The 16,811-nt window shown below is 36.4% G+C and overlaps 1 protein-coding gene across 1 annotated transcript in view; it reads right to left on the bottom strand.

The window, feature by feature from the left end:
- The window catches only part of hmcn2 (hemicentin 2), a 79,441-nt gene that overhangs the window by 40,715 nt on the left and 21,915 nt on the right, over window positions 1-16,811 (bottom strand). The window contains exons 15-25 of the mRNA XM_052563856.1: window positions 15,299-15,457; window positions 13,657-13,851; window positions 10,996-11,091; window positions 10,783-10,910; window positions 10,538-10,682; window positions 9,422-9,534; window positions 7,931-8,090; window positions 7,695-7,854; window positions 3,882-4,009; window positions 3,040-3,285; window positions 2,617-2,700 (exon numbers count right to left, since the gene is read on the bottom strand). Of these exons, the coding sequence (XP_052419816.1) occupies window positions 2,617-2,700; window positions 3,040-3,285; window positions 3,882-4,009; window positions 7,695-7,854; window positions 7,931-8,090; window positions 9,422-9,534; window positions 10,538-10,682; window positions 10,783-10,910; window positions 10,996-11,091; window positions 13,657-13,851; window positions 15,299-15,457 (1,614 nt within the window). The remainder of the gene's footprint in view (window positions 1-2,616; window positions 2,701-3,039; window positions 3,286-3,881; window positions 4,010-7,694; window positions 7,855-7,930; window positions 8,091-9,421; window positions 9,535-10,537; window positions 10,683-10,782; window positions 10,911-10,995; window positions 11,092-13,656; window positions 13,852-15,298; window positions 15,458-16,811) is intronic.

Here is a 16,811-nt window from a genome sequence, read left to right as displayed (position 1 = left end):
GCATTCATATTTTTACAAAGATGTTTATTTTAAATAAATGCTAATTTTAACTTTTTATTCATGATAGAATTCTGAAAAAAAAAGCATCACAGTTTGCCCCAAAATTATATTTCCAACATTGATCATATGAAATGTTTCTCGAGCTGCAAGTCAACAATACATATAAAACAGGAACAGTTATTTTAATCCTATTTTACAATATCGCTGTATCCTTTTACAGCCTTAGTGAACGTGGCTTGCCGACCCCAAACTTTTAGTGTAGAGTGAAATCATAACACAAAACCTCTAAATCAGCTGTAAAGGTTGTGTTTGAGTTAGCTCATTTCCTATGAAGTGGGATTATTAGGCATGTTACTTTATTTTAATAGACAACAACTTTCGCTGGAGCCTAATGATTACCGTCATCCGCCACCAAACATGCATGACAGCACAGCCGCTTACACTTATTTACTGTCATATCTGTATTAAGTACCTCTTATTAAGTGCTACACAGATGTCTGAATTCTCAGTCGCCATAACAACATTAGAGATACAACACAAACAGAAGAAAACAACTAGCAATTCAGCACAATTTGCACTTAATAGTAAGGATGACTCGACCATCTTTGCTTTGATTCAAGACAGACTGATAACCGCCTGTTAAAATGACCCATCAAACCATTTCTTTCCCTGTAATCTCGCTCTTAGACCTCCTCCTCTCCGCCTGCAACAGTCCCTAATTAGGATTCCTCTCCCAGTGGGCCATCGCATGCAGGAAAGCAGATGTGGCCCTCAGAGACAGAGGAGAAGAGTAGTGTTCCAGCTGCTGCGCACGCACACACATACACACACACACATCATGTCATATCCGCGACACGCAGGGTTGCCATGGCAGGTTTCCATCAAAACAACACCTATTAGCTTACAGTGTGCACGGGAAGAGCTGGGTATGTATCAGTGTAGTGTGTTTCATAAACAGACACAGATTCACACTAAACACCTCTCACTTCTAACAAGTGGAGGCATAGGACTTCCTTTCCAGGTCTGTTTATGTGAAACGAGCTGTTAAACCTGCACAAAGTGTTCCCGAATTAAGATGTTGCCAGCAGCCAAAATGAGGCGGCGGTGAGAAAAGAGACCATATGGTGAGAGAAAAAAAAAAAAAAACTACCAAAGACAGCTTTCAGTACAGCTTTTATCACATCACTCTCTATTTATTATATTATGTAAGTGTATATGCCTTTATTTTCACCATTATATTTTTATTAATTGCTAAAATTATTTAGAAACACCACCTGTCAAAAGATTGAGGTCAGTAAGTTTTAAAGGAGACCTATTATGACCCCTTTTACATGATGTAATATAAGTCTCAGGTGTGCCCAGAATGTCTGTAAAGTTTCAGCTCAAAATACCCCACAGATCATTTATTATATTATTTTGAAAATACCTATTTTGAGTGGAAGTGGAAACATGCTGTTTCATGCATGTCTCTTTAAATGTAAATGAGCTGCTGCACCCCGCCCCCTTTTCCAGCATAGGGCTTTGACTTTACAGCTCCTATCTCATGCTTCGTTCACGCCAAGTCAAAACTGTAATTCCGAGATGACAACACAGGACATTTTACTCATGTCCTCGGACTCTGAGTTAGCGCCTAAGTAATAGCTGTACTGGTCTAAGCCATAACTCTCAGAACATTCCGAGCTCATAAGTCATAAATCCAAGTTCTGCAGCATGTGAGGGCTTTGGCGTTGATAGTGTTGCCATAGAAACAAATAATTAAGCTCCAAGTAGAGTGTCACGTGTTGTCATCTTGGTATTATGGTGATTACGACATGGTGTGAACACAGCTTCAGATACACTGCTAAAAAACATCGGTTTGGTTTTGATGACCATGTCTATTGCATTCTCATAAACCATATTAGTTTAAACTTCTGATATAGGGTTTTGGTACATGCATGTACCTGATTATAGCACTTAAACATGGAACAAGTTTTTCATATGTCACCTATTAAATGCTTATATTCAGCAGGGATGCATTTATTTGAATTTCTATTTACAATAAATGTTTAACCCATCCATATAGAAAATTAGACAGAGAGAGCCTACGAATAGCTTGTTATCGATAAACTCACTTAAATTTCAGAAATATTTTGCATGTATTATATGATACAGTACATTCTACAGCTCAGCCAAAAATTACAGAAATAAAATCTGACTTTACATAAATATATGTTGAATATTTCTGGAAATGGAGACACAGTTAAACAACTTGTTTAAAATGTAATTTGCCTAAAAAAGATCAACTTAGACAAATATAGATTTCCCTGTCGTTTCGGGGCCAGTTTACGCTGGCTCCATGCTGGTCTTGCTGAATGGGCACAGTCACACTGTTTAATAGCAAAACGTTTTTTAAAAAGCTAGCAAAGTTGGTTAACAAAAGATGTTTTGGTTGTTGAACTAGTTTAAACCACCAACACACTAACACCTCATGTTTAAATTAGATTTAGTCTTTTAAAACATTCGTTTATCTTGCAAATGGGATTAAACCAAGCATTAATTAACCCATGGAAGTAGAGAAGAAAATACACCACAAATACAGTAATAGTGACAAGTGACAAGCTAAGCTAGTTTACCTACCTCTTGCAGGGCAAGGGATGAGCACTCTGCTGTTAGCCACAGTCTCAATAATGGTCTCTCCGTTTGTCTTAAAATAGGGGCCCTCTGTAACCACAAAGTAATTATACTAGAGTCAAGCCATTTGAAGAAGTAGTTACATTACAAAGTACTAACATCAAGTACAAGGTTAACATAAAAAGCCCAAAGCCAAAGCTCAACTCAAGGGTCAGAGTGAGAGCACAGGAACACAGGGATAAGTGATTTGAGACCATATCCATTGGTTTACAAACTCATATAAGTCATGTTTAGTCATCATTCAGATTGGCTGGGGATCATGATATATTGCCTGCCTTAAATGATTTGGTTCACTAAAGAGTTTTCATGTGATGACAAATGTTTACAGTTGAACAATGTAATACTTGCAGTTTTGCTCAACAGACATACCTAAAATGTTCAGAACAATCTCGATGGTATCTTCTCCAGCACTATTCTTGGCTACACAACTATAGATGCCGCTGTCCGAGTGCTGGACCGCCTGGATCTTCAGCATCCTATCACTGCCCACAAGAAGTCCTTTATGAAGCCAGCTGATCTGAGGGCTTGGCTCTCCTTGGACCACACATGGCAACACCACCGTCTGGCCAATCAGAGCCTTGAGAGATGGAGGTGCTGGCTGGATCCTTGGTTTAGCTGTTAGGATAAATCCGGTACAGAAAAGTCTGGTTTCTATGTTGTTTGGTAGTTCATCTGGCACATGAAATTGAATTATAAATTGAATCCTCTTTATGCACTAGCATCCAAAAGTTTGAGTTCAGCTTTTAGGATTTAAATGGTTTTGAAAGATCTCACTTTCATCAAGACTGTATTTACTTGATAAATATACAGCAAAATGGTTAAATATGAACTGTTTAATAACAGTTTTCTATTTTAAAATATTTAAAAATGTAATTTATTCTTTGATGGCAAAGCAGAATTGTCTTCAGTGTCACTTAAGAAATCATTTGAATATGCTGATTTGCTGCTCAAAAAAACATTTCTTACAGTAATCAATGATGTAAAATAATGATGGCAATACTATCTGATACTATCACTGTATCATAGTTCTACCACAGCACTTTTTGTTTTTTTGTTATAAGATCAAATTCCATTGTCAAACCTCAAAAGAGAAGTTGTCATAGAAAGGATGGATAACTGTATGAACTATGAACACTCCTAAAATCTGTATTCTATTTCATGTATTTTAAGAGTTTTTTCCACAGATAAATCCTGAAGTTATTGGATTGTACCTTGTACTTGCAAATTGTAGGTGAGTGAGACGTTGCCAGCTGGGTTAGCGGCAGAACAGGTGTAGAATTTACTGTCTATCAGCCTGACATCACTAATCTTCAGAGAACCAGACGGCAGAATGGTGAACCTGCGTAAGAAGAGGTCAAAGGTCAGGTGCTGAAGTCTGAAAGAAGCATGTTATATAGTGTCTGCTAAAGAGTATGTGGGGTGTATACAGTATGAATGTGTGGTCTTGTGTATATGCATACAAGCTGGTTCCCAACTTGTGCAATTGAAACCAATTGAGAAAATCAGCTTGGTTTCATTTGGATCATAATCTTTTGAACATTTGCTTAGCAACTTTATTATGGCAACCCAAATACAAATACAACTAATAAATCTGAAAGGAAGCTACAAGCTTCTATATTCAACAAACCCCCTTTGGGACAAAGTACTCCACCTCCCACTTTTTTCTCACAAGTCTTGCACATGTGGACTAATGCTGAGATCACTAAATAGTGAGTCGCGGCCAAGATTCATACCCAACACTGACTTTACACAGATTGCACACAATTTCTAATGAATTAACAGAATTCTAAAAGTTTTGTTCTATAAGTCATATCTGAACAGCAAAAATGTGAACGTGAACTGTTATAATGAAGCATTTTATTTATGATAAAAACTTTTTGGATTTTTCTTTTAAATAATTTCTGATTCTATGCTAGACTAAAATGCACTCTTCAAGAGAATATTTTGACTTTTTTCAAGGAATTATGTCTGTAAATGGCTGCTAACTTGAAAATGTACAGTGCATATTTCTGAAAGAGCATCAGTTTCAGAGTTAGTATTTCTTTGTTTGTTTTAAAGTATTATGGATACCAACTTGAAAGTTTACAGTGAATATTTCTGAAAAAGCATCAATTTGGAACTGACTGTTTCTTTAATTCCTTGTGTCTGTGTCTGTGTGTGCGTGTGTGTGTGTGCACGTGCGTGTGTTTTCTTGAAACTTGAAAAATGTACAATGAATATTTCTGAAACGGCATCAGTTTCAAGTCACTGGTGCTTTTGGCCTTTTTTGTTTACATAGCATTATTGTTCCCAGCTTGAACATTTAAAATTTAAGTGTTAGCTCACCCAAAACTGAATATTAAGCCATAAATTACTCACCCTGAAATAATCCTATGTGTACAGTATATGACTTTCTTCTTTCAGAAGAATCCATTCAGAGTTATTTTCAAAATTTTAATTTATGGGTGAACTAACCCTTTAAGGCTGACAACTTAAAAAAAAAAAATACAGTAAACATTCATGAAATGCACAATAATTTTTAAATTTCTCTGCCATATAACATACTAGCACCTAAAACGTGTACGTTAATTTAGAGATTGGATTTGTTGAATACCTGTGTTCTGTATTGATTAATTGTACACTTTTAGGTATAGGTTCAAATTCACCAAACAAATTCCAACAAACAACAAATTCTAGTTGGATCAGTGTGTTGATCCTGTTGGGGCAGTTTGAACCAGCTTGAAACAACACTTGTGCAAGCTGGCAAAATTGGACTGTGGGTTATTAGTGTAATCAAGAGTGCTGGAATGGGCCAGAAAGAGAAAGAGAATGAGGCTAAAAAAGCAGTTCACAGTGAGATAAAGCTCCAGACTCACAAAGGTTAAAGCAAGCACTGGTGCCCCTAACATCACTACAGCCACCTGATTCTAGATTAAACACACTTTCCACTCACAATCTTCTTTCCTGTGTGGCAGATGTCTCTGGAGTGGAGTGTTATTCGCGTCAGGCAGACTGAGACATCGACATGCTGTTTTATGAGACAGGAAGCTCCTGGAGACTCAAACATTATGCAGGCTACACTTCTTCCTTTGTGACTATCACTCAAAACACACACACACACACACACACGTCTCATTCCTTGCTTTAGTAGGACTAGAGTGTCTCAACATTCCAATAATTCCCTGTTTTTACAGACAGACCACATTACCTAATCCTAAAGCTGTTATCCATAAACCCTTGCAATATCTATCTGCTGCATCCCTCTCTAACTAATGCCATCTACAGTACATGCTCAAGCACCTACATAAAAAAAACCCAGCACGCTTCTCTTTCTGATCCCAGCACCTCCAGCCCCAGTCCCATCATCTGTTTACTGAGCAAATACATCAACCTTGATGTAATGAACTTCACATCTGTTTTCCATTGAACCTCATGTGATTTTACACCTTGCATTTCTGTATGCAAGTCCACATGACCATAATGCCTGGGAAACTTTTCTGCAAAACATGCTTTTACAGGTTTATGGTATGATTAAATTGTTTTTTGTTTTCTTTTAAAAATACTCCAAAATGGGGCTTAAAATGAAGTGAATGAACTTAAAAGCAGTAATGTGAAACTTATCATTTTATAAAAGCACCTATTAAAACTTGTGTATTCTTTGAGCTGTAAATCTGTTTAAATCATCATTTTTTTTTAAATAGTTGTTTTAGGGCTTATATTATGTTGTCAAGGTAATAAAGTTGTAAAATTGGATATAGCTTCACATAGAAAAGCTTAGTAGTCTTATGTTTTTTTTTTTCTCACTAAAATCATGTTAACATTAATATTGTTTGTCTTGTGGCTGTAATATTGAAACACTGAGAATTGTACTGAGTAATGTTTACAGACTGGCGTCATTCAATTCCATTACGAGTGACTCATGTAACCCAGTTTTTTGTAACCCAAATTATATCGATTGAGCTAAACCGAAATTAAACCAGGATTTTTTTTTTTTTTTTTTTTTTAACATGGCAAAAATGACAACTTTAGCCAGCATAAGAGAGTCTCATCTCCAGTTACTTTTACTATGTGACATCATTGTACTCCTGGGTAGTTTACAATCTGGCTTATGATAGATCACCACAATTGAAAACACACAGCTATATCCAACACTCTCAAAACATGAAATTATCGAGAAAAAAGATGCCTGCAGATGATGCTTTCACTTATGCCAAATAAATGCAAAGCATCAGTCCATCAGGATGAAATCTAATGTGTCTCCTTTATAACAGAGCACCGGTGGCTCTTGCTGAAACTGAGCTGGCTCTAGTTCTTGTCCAGGGGAGTTAGAATGAGGCAAGAGAAGTCAGCTGGGGTAAATTTTGACACAGCTGAAGCCTTTGATAGATGGTTACATCACCTCACGAGGGCCCATTCCTTCACAGCGAGAAAACCTCATCACTCATAAGGACATATTTTTGCCATTTATTATGTACGAAAAAAGAACTGTTCTAAAAGCAAAAACTTAAATACCACATCATTTTCGGCTTCATGGTTTGTGACACTGTCAAGAGTATGAGCACATTTGGTCTTTGACCTTAGGCTGTTTGGCAAGTTATGCTGAAAAAATATAAAAATAAACAGAAAACTGGGAAAACCTTTTACCAAAAGTATGTGCCAGAATTGGTTAACATGTCCTTTCACACAAATTGTGTACCTCAAGATTCTTTACAAACAATTTCAGTCAAATTCTGTCATTTGCACCTCATGTCCTTCCAAACCGGTATGATTTTTTCTTTCTTATATGGGGCATTTTTTACAGTCCTTAATATGGGTCAAATTTGACAGGTGGGCTTAGTTAGTCAAAGCTGTATTTTAAGAAGCCATTACTCCAGTCTTCAGTGTCACGTGATCCTTCAGAAACCATTCTAATATGCTGATTTGTTGCTTAAGAAACATGTAGTTATATTAGTGTATGAACGATAGTTGGGTTAGGTGTCTTTGTGAATTTATATAATCTATATGGTGCATGCGAGTACAACACAAGACGATTAATATTTTCCTACCAGGCTGTGACAGGAGGTATCGGTTGCCCATTTCTGCTCCAAGTCACCAGAGGTGTAGGACTTCCATGAACTTCACATGGTAGGATGACCTCTGATCCAACCTCAGCTGCCATTTTAACCACTGCTTGTGACCCGTCAGCACCAACAATTCTTGGTTTGCCTATTGAAATGAGAGACTCAGAAAACACTTCTACACTTAATTGTTTTATTAAATCATCCATCTATATCTCCCTCACTGTTAACACTCAGATGCATCTCTCTGCTGGTGTAGCCCACAGCACTGGTGGCGGTGCACACATAAACCCCTGCATCCTCCGCTGTGGGACTGGGGATGTACAGACCTCCATCAGCTGCCTTAAGAGGTGCAGACACAGGCCTGTTTGAGGGATCTCGACCCTGGGGAGAGAAGAAGTGCCTTTAAGTCCTCTTGGGAAAGTTTGAGCTGTGAAGCTAGGAAGCTCAAATCACTTCGGTTAGAACAGGATGGTAATACACATTTTCTAGATTTTTCAGATTTTTCACTCTACATCTGCAAAATGATGAATAAAGAATGTGCACTGGGTGTTTTGCAAATGTAAACATTACATCTTATTTTGCATCACAGAAGTAAGCAACCTTTTTCTAATTTCTACCACAAAATAAAAAAGGTAATTGCAATTTTTCTTTATTTCTCATCTTGTGGCAGAAACAAGCTTCCATAGATTTCAGTATGAAAAAAAAAAAAGTTATAGTTCTAGCTTTTTAGCTCACAATTTAGACATTTTTTTCTTGCAATTTCAAATTTACTCACTATTCTGGCTTTCTTCTCAGAATTGCCAGTTATAACCTGGTTATAATGTAATTGTGAGGTAACATCTTGCAATCTTGACTTTTTTTTCTCTCAAAAGAGTAAGAATAAATTCAGAACTGTAAGAAAAAAGTTGCAATCCCATTTTTAATTTAAAAGCTTCCATAGGAAGTGAATGAACCTGGTAGCTTTGCACATTAAAGTTACAAATGGCTGCACCTGCTCTCAAAAAAATAAGGTGGATATTCTACAGTAATTGTACAATACTCAAGTACACAATTCTATTTTACTCTAAATAACAAATATATATTCATGAATTTACTATTAAAACAGATGATGCACCTATTGGGTTTGACATGTTTTCATGTTTTCTCAGGGCTAAAAGAAAATTCAGAGTTTCCCAATCGCAATTAGGGCTTTGTGGCGACGTTCATGTGCATTCAACTTGTATATACAATTTTTCCGACGCGACTTGAATGCACCATTGGAATGCACATCCTGTCCGAAACCTCTGAAGCAGCTTCTCAGGTTACCAGGAATCAGGCATTCCTCATGCATATCCCCCAGCCCCTTTTTGCTCTGAAACAAGATGACTTTAGCAGACCTTCTTTCATGTGACCAGAATAGCAATTTACATGCCTCGAGTGAATACTGCGGACAATACACCCCCAATCTATCGTTTTGTGAAACAGCGGTGGAAAACTTAACCTCCCATAACAGGGGCAGGCGGACGGGAGCATGCATTCATTTGAAAGGCGATTGGGAAAGCCATGCATCAACAATGAACATGCTGCATCAGCACTTCTCCTGCCTCCATTATGCTAAATTATTCCAGCTAAGTGTATAACAAGGTGCGATCTGTCACTATTTGTCACTGCTGGGATGGTAGCACAGCCAGAAGCAACATAACTGAAAAAAGACCACAGTAAGAGTGATGTACCTTGGACCAGACAATGGTGGGTTTGGGGACCCCACTTGCTTCACAGGACAGGGAGATGGGTGTGCCCTCGTTGGCTGTGTAGTGCAGAGGACCAGCCTTGATATCAGGAGGGGCTGGAAAAGTAGGTCAGAATAGCAGCTGTTCACGAGGCCTTAACAACCAGCGGTTCACAATTAGAACTTCACGCCAAAGATACTTCACAAGGATTCCAGCTTAGCGCTTCTAAATATGAAACTCTCATATTAGCATCTATTTTAGCTTCATTAAGGACCAGATGGATTACTGTAATGCTGGATGTACTTCAAATAGATTTTCTTTGTACATATTTCCACTAATAATAAAAATAATCTTAAGATGAGATACGGGTTTGATGTAACAAATCATATGTTTTCAGAGAATACAGAAAATTTATTTTAAGCATGAATCTCAATAGTTTCCGTTTTCATTAGATTTTTATAAAAAATACCTTTTTTCTCTGAATAAAGAAAATCTCTGAAAACATTTGTATTTTTTAAAAGTAAATTTATCATGATATGTAGATAGATATGAGATTAATTTTGCTGATCATAAGTTGGTTAAGCCTTCATTTGTATTTTTATTAATTTATAAATTTGTATTTTCTTTCTTTCTCTTTCTTTCTCTCCTTCTCTTTCTTTCTCTTTGTTTGTTTCTTTCTATATCAATGTGTGTCTGATTAACATCTTTATTATCATTTTAATATAATTAATAATTAACTGTATTTTATTTAATAATGTATTTTTCATGTATGCATGCATGACTTGATTGTAGATTGTAGCTGGAAACTCTTTTCTGACTTATGTAATAAGATTATAATTTTACCCGTTGCCATTAACGGTTCCCTTTTATGAAACATAAAATAAAGATTTTAAAAAAATCATATTATTCATTTAAGTTTCTAACTGTTAGGCAGTTAAACCATAAATGATGAGGGATTGTTTGAAACCAGTGTACTTGTTCTTTTAATTTGGGTGTCTAAAAAAAACTTTCTTCCATCATCTCCTCATAACACTCTTGCTATCATCATGGTGATAAATCTAGCCCATGAAAAATATGTAAATCAATTATACTCTATGATAACAGGCCCTGCCTACTAACCATGAACTTCCACTGTGACGGTTATATTGGCTGATCCTGCTACATTGATGGCAGTGCACACATATATCCCAGCATCCCCTGCTCCAGCTCTATCTACATGCAGACTGCCGTCACTCCTTAGAAAGACTCTTCCACCAACACGCACCTAGACACAGAGTGATCACAATGAAAGAATAAGTGTAAACAATGTCTATTATCCCTGGATTTCAATTTCACACCTAGTAAGCGTCTCCCTCGTCACTCACTTGTTTTCCATTGTGCGTCCAGACTCTGTCAGGAAGAGGAATGCCATCTAACAACATACAGGGAAGGTTCAGAGGCTGACCGGTCATCACTGCGACAGCTGGTGCACCTTGAACTAATAATGGGGCTTCTGCAAACAGGACAGATAATTATTATGACAGTTTATGGTGATAATATTTGTCAGATTTGTTAAGGAGAACAATATATGTTCATACCCAAGCCAGTAACAGTGACTCTGGCATGAGCCTTGATGGATCCAAACTGGTTTTTGGCCTCACAAACATAAACACCTTCATCATCAACCCAAACACCTGGAGGGAACACAGGAACACTGATTAGAACATAAAGGACTCTTTTGTATTTTCCTTTCTTATAAACATGTAATTTCATACTTAACTCATTAACAAACCATTCAGCTTAATTCTAGTTTGCTGTTAATAATGTGAAATGGATGTGTGGTCATTAGGTAGATCACATATGGATGTGTTTGTGCGTTTTTTGTTTTTGGTAACGGCTTTACTTCATTAATAAAGAGGTATCTTGACCTTTGCATCAAAGTCAGGATAAAAACAACATACAGAACATTCAGTCAGGAATGTGACTGGTTTAACGATACACACAAATAATAACCTACAATATTTTTCTAATGTCTCTTATTTTAGAGTCATATACTGTAGTAGTATAGATTAAGTAGCTTTAATGTTTATTACTGCATTTTTTCATGTTTCTTATGTTTAGATTACTTTTGTCATCATCTCACACTCACTTAAATGCAATTAACCAATTCACATTACTAACAATAACAATAAAAAAAGTATGTTATTTAAAAAATAATAATTATAAACTCTTAAACCAAGATGAATCTGAGACTTTATGACGATTACATGTAATGGTGTTATTAAATTATGGTTACATTTAACAGCTCAGTAACACCAACTGTGATCTTTAGCATATAAAATACCTAAAAAACCTAAAAATAATAATGACCTCATTGTTTGGACATTGTTTTTTTTTAAATATCAGTGCATTCCCAATTTATAAACTTGTTTCTCCACGGTTTTCTACCTCATGCTTTGATAATAATAATAAATAAATAGATGCTACAGATGATGACTTGGATCTTAAGTCATCGTTTATGATGAATGTTTTTTAATGAAACACATCTGCACGTTTGTTACAGATCTAATTAATTAACCATTAAAGTTTTACATTTGTTAAAAGACGCATTCGGTTCTTGGCGCTGTTGGCGCTTTTGGAAGAGAAAGAGAATTTATAGCCATGCTGGTTCTCTTGTAACTTACAGTCCAGCTATTAATTCCATTGTGATGACAGTTCTGACTTCATTAGCGGCTATTCATTTTTGTTTGAGAGCATTACACATTCACTACTTTATATGCAAATGTTCATCTGATTTTAAAAAAATGAAGCTGTTATGAATGTTGTGCAATAGTCTGCGTGTGTGAAATTCATACAATAGTCATTTGCAATCACATAAGTAGCTGTTGAAATAGATATAAATAGTATAAATCAGTGTCACATTTGCGCAATACATTTGTGTGCAAGTATGGAGTGTTGTATGTATATGCAGTGCTATGTGAGTAGGAATGATCGCAAATTTTCACACAGACACAGCCGGCCCAAAGTCTGGAATTATTAAGATTTGTTGCAGTTTTTGAAAGTCTCTTATGCTCACTGAGGCTATATTTATTTAATCAAAAATGCAACAGAAATGGTAATGGTAAATAGCTGTTTTTATATTAATATATTTTAAAATGTAATTTATTTCTGGGAGGACAAAGCTGGATTTTCAGCATCGTTACTCCAGTCTTCAGTGTCACATGATCCTTCAGAAATTATTCTGATATGATGATTTGCTGCTCAATAAACTTCTTATTATCAATGCTGAAAGCAATTCGACTGCTTAATATTTATGGAAAAACTGTGATATACTACCATTCAAAGGTACTGGGTCAGTATGATTTTTTTATTATTATTATTTTAATGAATTTTGTTATCCAGCAATGATGCATTAAAATGATCAAAAGTGACAGTAAAAACATTTATAATCTATACAAATCTAATAAATATTTCAAATAAATCCTGTTCATCAAAGAATCCTGTAAAAATTAGTCACCAAAAATACCACTGATAATAATAATAATGATAATAGTTATTAAAAACAGACCACTAACAATAATTCAGCAGCTAATCAAATATAAGAAGAATGCTTTTTCAAGGAACATGTGACACTGAAGATTGTAAAATTCAGCTTAGCATTACTGGAAAAAAAAAAAAAATTTAAATTAAATAAATTATATATAATCAATGAATTATATATATTTCAATAAACTTTGTCAGCCTATACAAACACATACACACACACACTCTCTCAAAGGGAAGGTAGGACTAGGAACAGACACGTTTGCTCAGAATGCTTTTAGTAACCAGGTTATCCAACACCAGATGAGCTGTTCAATGCTAATACTATAGAAGCTGTCCAATAAAAACATTATAGCCTATAAAGATTTAGAGCTCTACTTTGTCCATATGTAGCTCCCTGTCCGGCCAGAAGCTCCGGTGTTGGCTCTAGAGGCCTGCCCTGCGGTTAGACTTTTACCCCACCCAGCCCCTGATCAGGCCTGGGGTGAGGAGACCTCCTCTCAGCCCAGTCTCTGAGAGAGGAAGCTCTCTGCTGGACTGCTTCTATTTCCTCTATCGCGGCAGTTGGTTTCAGAGCCTCCCCTGCATGTCAACACCTAAAATAACATCTTCACTCTCCTCTTGTGGTTGAACCATGTTCGTTAGATCCTCATGTTTAGTATCTGGGAGGGATTTCACTAGCAGACGTCTATGCAAAGATAAATATAGAAACTCACTCTGGATCTGAAGGGCACCGGAAGGCAGTTGAGAGGTGCCGATGTGGCCAGATGACTTGCCAAAAATGGGACGTCCGTCCTGGCGTCTCCATGTCAGAGAAGGTGTGGGGAAACCACGGGCGATGCATGGTAGAGTAATGTTGTCACCCACACCAGCCGTTATGTCCACGGGAGACTCGGAGAACGTAGGAGCAGCTGCAAAAAAAAAAACAAAAAAAAAACACTTTGTTTGAAAAAGTGAACAAAATGTATTGTAACATATGTAAATAAATAGATAAATATAGAGAAATAAATAATCTTTTTCTTTTTAACTCTCCTTTTTACAATTTAGGTAGCACTTTATTTTACAGTCCTGTTCCCATGTACATACTATGTACTTATTATAGTAATTACAATATGTAATAACTAGGTACTAACCCTGAACCTACCCCTAAACCTAACCCTACCCCATGTATTTACCTTGTATTACTGGAACTTTCTTAGATAAATACACTGAAAGTACATGCAAGTACACCTACTGTAAAATAAAGTGCAACCACAATTAATTTCTATTTACATAATACTTAATTCATTTGATCTGGCTTTAGACCAACAACATATTTTGCCACATCCAACAAAGCCAAAGTCAATAACATCGTGCTTTGTGTGTGTGTGTGTGTGTGTGTGTGTGTTTAACACACAGTGTAAATTGGTTTTTATGTACAGGTGTCTTTATTGTATTTCGGTGTCCCTGGCATTGAGAAAGTGTAAAAACTACTGAATTATATCTGAGAACAAAGTAGAAAATATATAGATGGAAAAAAAAATTAGCTTTACCACCAATATTAAACTGAACAAATTTATTTCCAACATATTTTTCCCCTCACACATTATATGTAGGATAATAATTATGATGAAAAGTTTGTCGCTTTTTACAATGTAAAAATTTTTCTCCATCCCTGTTTATTATTCAGAAAAACACTTACTAAACAAAGACTGTAAAATGATTCTCTCAAAAAGTTTAGTCACATTGCTCAGTTTATTTGCATATTATGACCAGATAAATATTTTCTCAACCAGTGGTGTGAGTTTGAATGCAAGAACACCTGTTTAATTGACCAGTGGCAGAAAGAGGAAGCTTTCTGGGAACTAGAACATGAATCAGTCATAATACATAATCATTATTTCTGTAACTATGCTTACTGATGCTAGAGGCACATATAACTTTTAATGCAAGTTCAATATAAAGCTATGATCCAGCTTTGAATCATTCAAGCATGCTCGTAAACTGGCCATGAGCTACTGGGAGTCTGAGAATCCTGTCAGGAGCTGTTAAAAGTCCCGTTAAATTCACATTCCCAAAAAAATTATTTTGCTCTCGGAATTTCACACTCGGAAACAAAGCAGAGAGAACATTTCCACTTGCGGTTTGGAAGCTCATGGGCTTATGGGTGTGCTCTGCTTAAAATCAGATAGTTCTGTCCAGGGTTTTTGATTCATGCTATGAACTACATATGCTTCAAAGTTTTGGAAAAGCAATAGAAATACTGCGACAGTGAGCTCAATAAATAAAAGCTCACATAAAATGAAACTGTTCCGTATAAAATGCACAGTAATATTTATATTGTGTCAGCTTGTAATGCAGCTGAGCTCTTGTTCTCACCTCCCACCTGTAGTTTGACCACAGCAGAGGCAGACCCTGCATCATTTGAGGCCACACAGGTATAGTCTCCAGAATCCAGTTCCTGAACCCCACGGATCCGCAGCGATCCACGATGGACATTCTGCTCTGCAAATGGAACTGTTCCCAGATCCAGATCCCCTGAAGACGGATGGTGCAAGAATCAAAGAAAACATCCACCGTTGCTGTAACTACCCACTACAAGTAATGCAATATCCTTAACGGTTTCTAAAACCCAGAAAATTAATAACAGTCTCGAAAGAAGACATGAAGAAATATTATCATGTGTGACCCTGTACCACAAAACCAGTCATAAGGGTCAATCGAAATTGAGATTTGAACATCATATGAAAGCTGGATAAAAAAAGGTTCCATTGATGTATAGTTTGTTAGGATATGACCATAGTTGACAGAGATACAAATATTTGAATATTTGTGCAACTATTTGAATATTTGTATTGAGAAAATTGCCTTTAAAGTTGTCCAAATGAAGTTCTTAGCATTGCATGAATTAATTAATAAAGTATATAAAAAAATAAGTTAATATATTTACAATGGGAAATTTACAAAATATCTTCAGTGAACATGAAAATTATACTGATTGTTGGTATAAAAGAAAAATCTATAATTTTAAACCATAAAATGTATTTTTGGCTATGGCTACAAATATACCCCAGTGACGCAAGACTGGTTTTGTGGTCCAGGGTCACATATGTTATATGTTGATACATTTTTATACATTGGATTTGGTCAAAGTTTGGTCTGTTTGACACATTTTTGTCAGTTTGCACATTTTTATTTTTTGTTGACTAAAATTATACAGTGCATTCAGAAAGCATTTAGATCCCCTTTACTTTTTTCCATTGTGTTATTTTGCAACCTGATTTGTTTAAATGAATTTCTCATGAATCTACACTGCGTACCTCATAAGTGTCTGTAAATGTATTTACAAATAAGAAAACTGAAATATCACATTGACAAAAGTATTCAGTATAAGTATTTAATCAATACTTATCTGAAGCTCCTTTGGCAGCAATTACAGCCTCAAGAGTTTTGGGGTATGAAGCAACAAGCTTTGCACACCTGGATTGGGGGATTTTCTGACATTCTTCTTTGCAAATCCTCTCAAGCACGGTCAGATTGGATGGGGACCGTCGGTGGACAGCCATTTTCAGGTCTCTCCAGAGATGTTCAATAGGGTTCAAGTCAGGGCTATGGCTGGGCCACTCTAGGACATTCACAGAGTTGTCCATAAGCCACTCCGGTGTTGCCTTGGATGTGTTCTTAGGGCCACTGGATGTTGCAAGGTTACAACAACAAGAGTTACAAGGTGAACAGGTTTTCAATGAGGATTTCACTGTACTTTGCTCCATTCAGCTTTCCCTCAACCCTGACCAGTCTCCCAGTCCCTGCAGCTGAAAAACACCCCCACAGCATGAGGTTGCTACCAGCACACTTTACTTTGGGATGGTACTCTGAAGGTGATGAGCAGAGC

This window comes from Carassius gibelio, chromosome B8, assembly GCF_023724105.1.
Source record: "Carassius gibelio isolate Cgi1373 ecotype wild population from Czech Republic chromosome B8, carGib1.2-hapl.c, whole genome shotgun sequence".
Taxonomy (NCBI): Eukaryota; Metazoa; Chordata; class Actinopteri; order Cypriniformes; family Cyprinidae; genus Carassius; species Carassius gibelio.
This window is presented reverse-complemented; position numbering and strand designations above follow the sequence as displayed.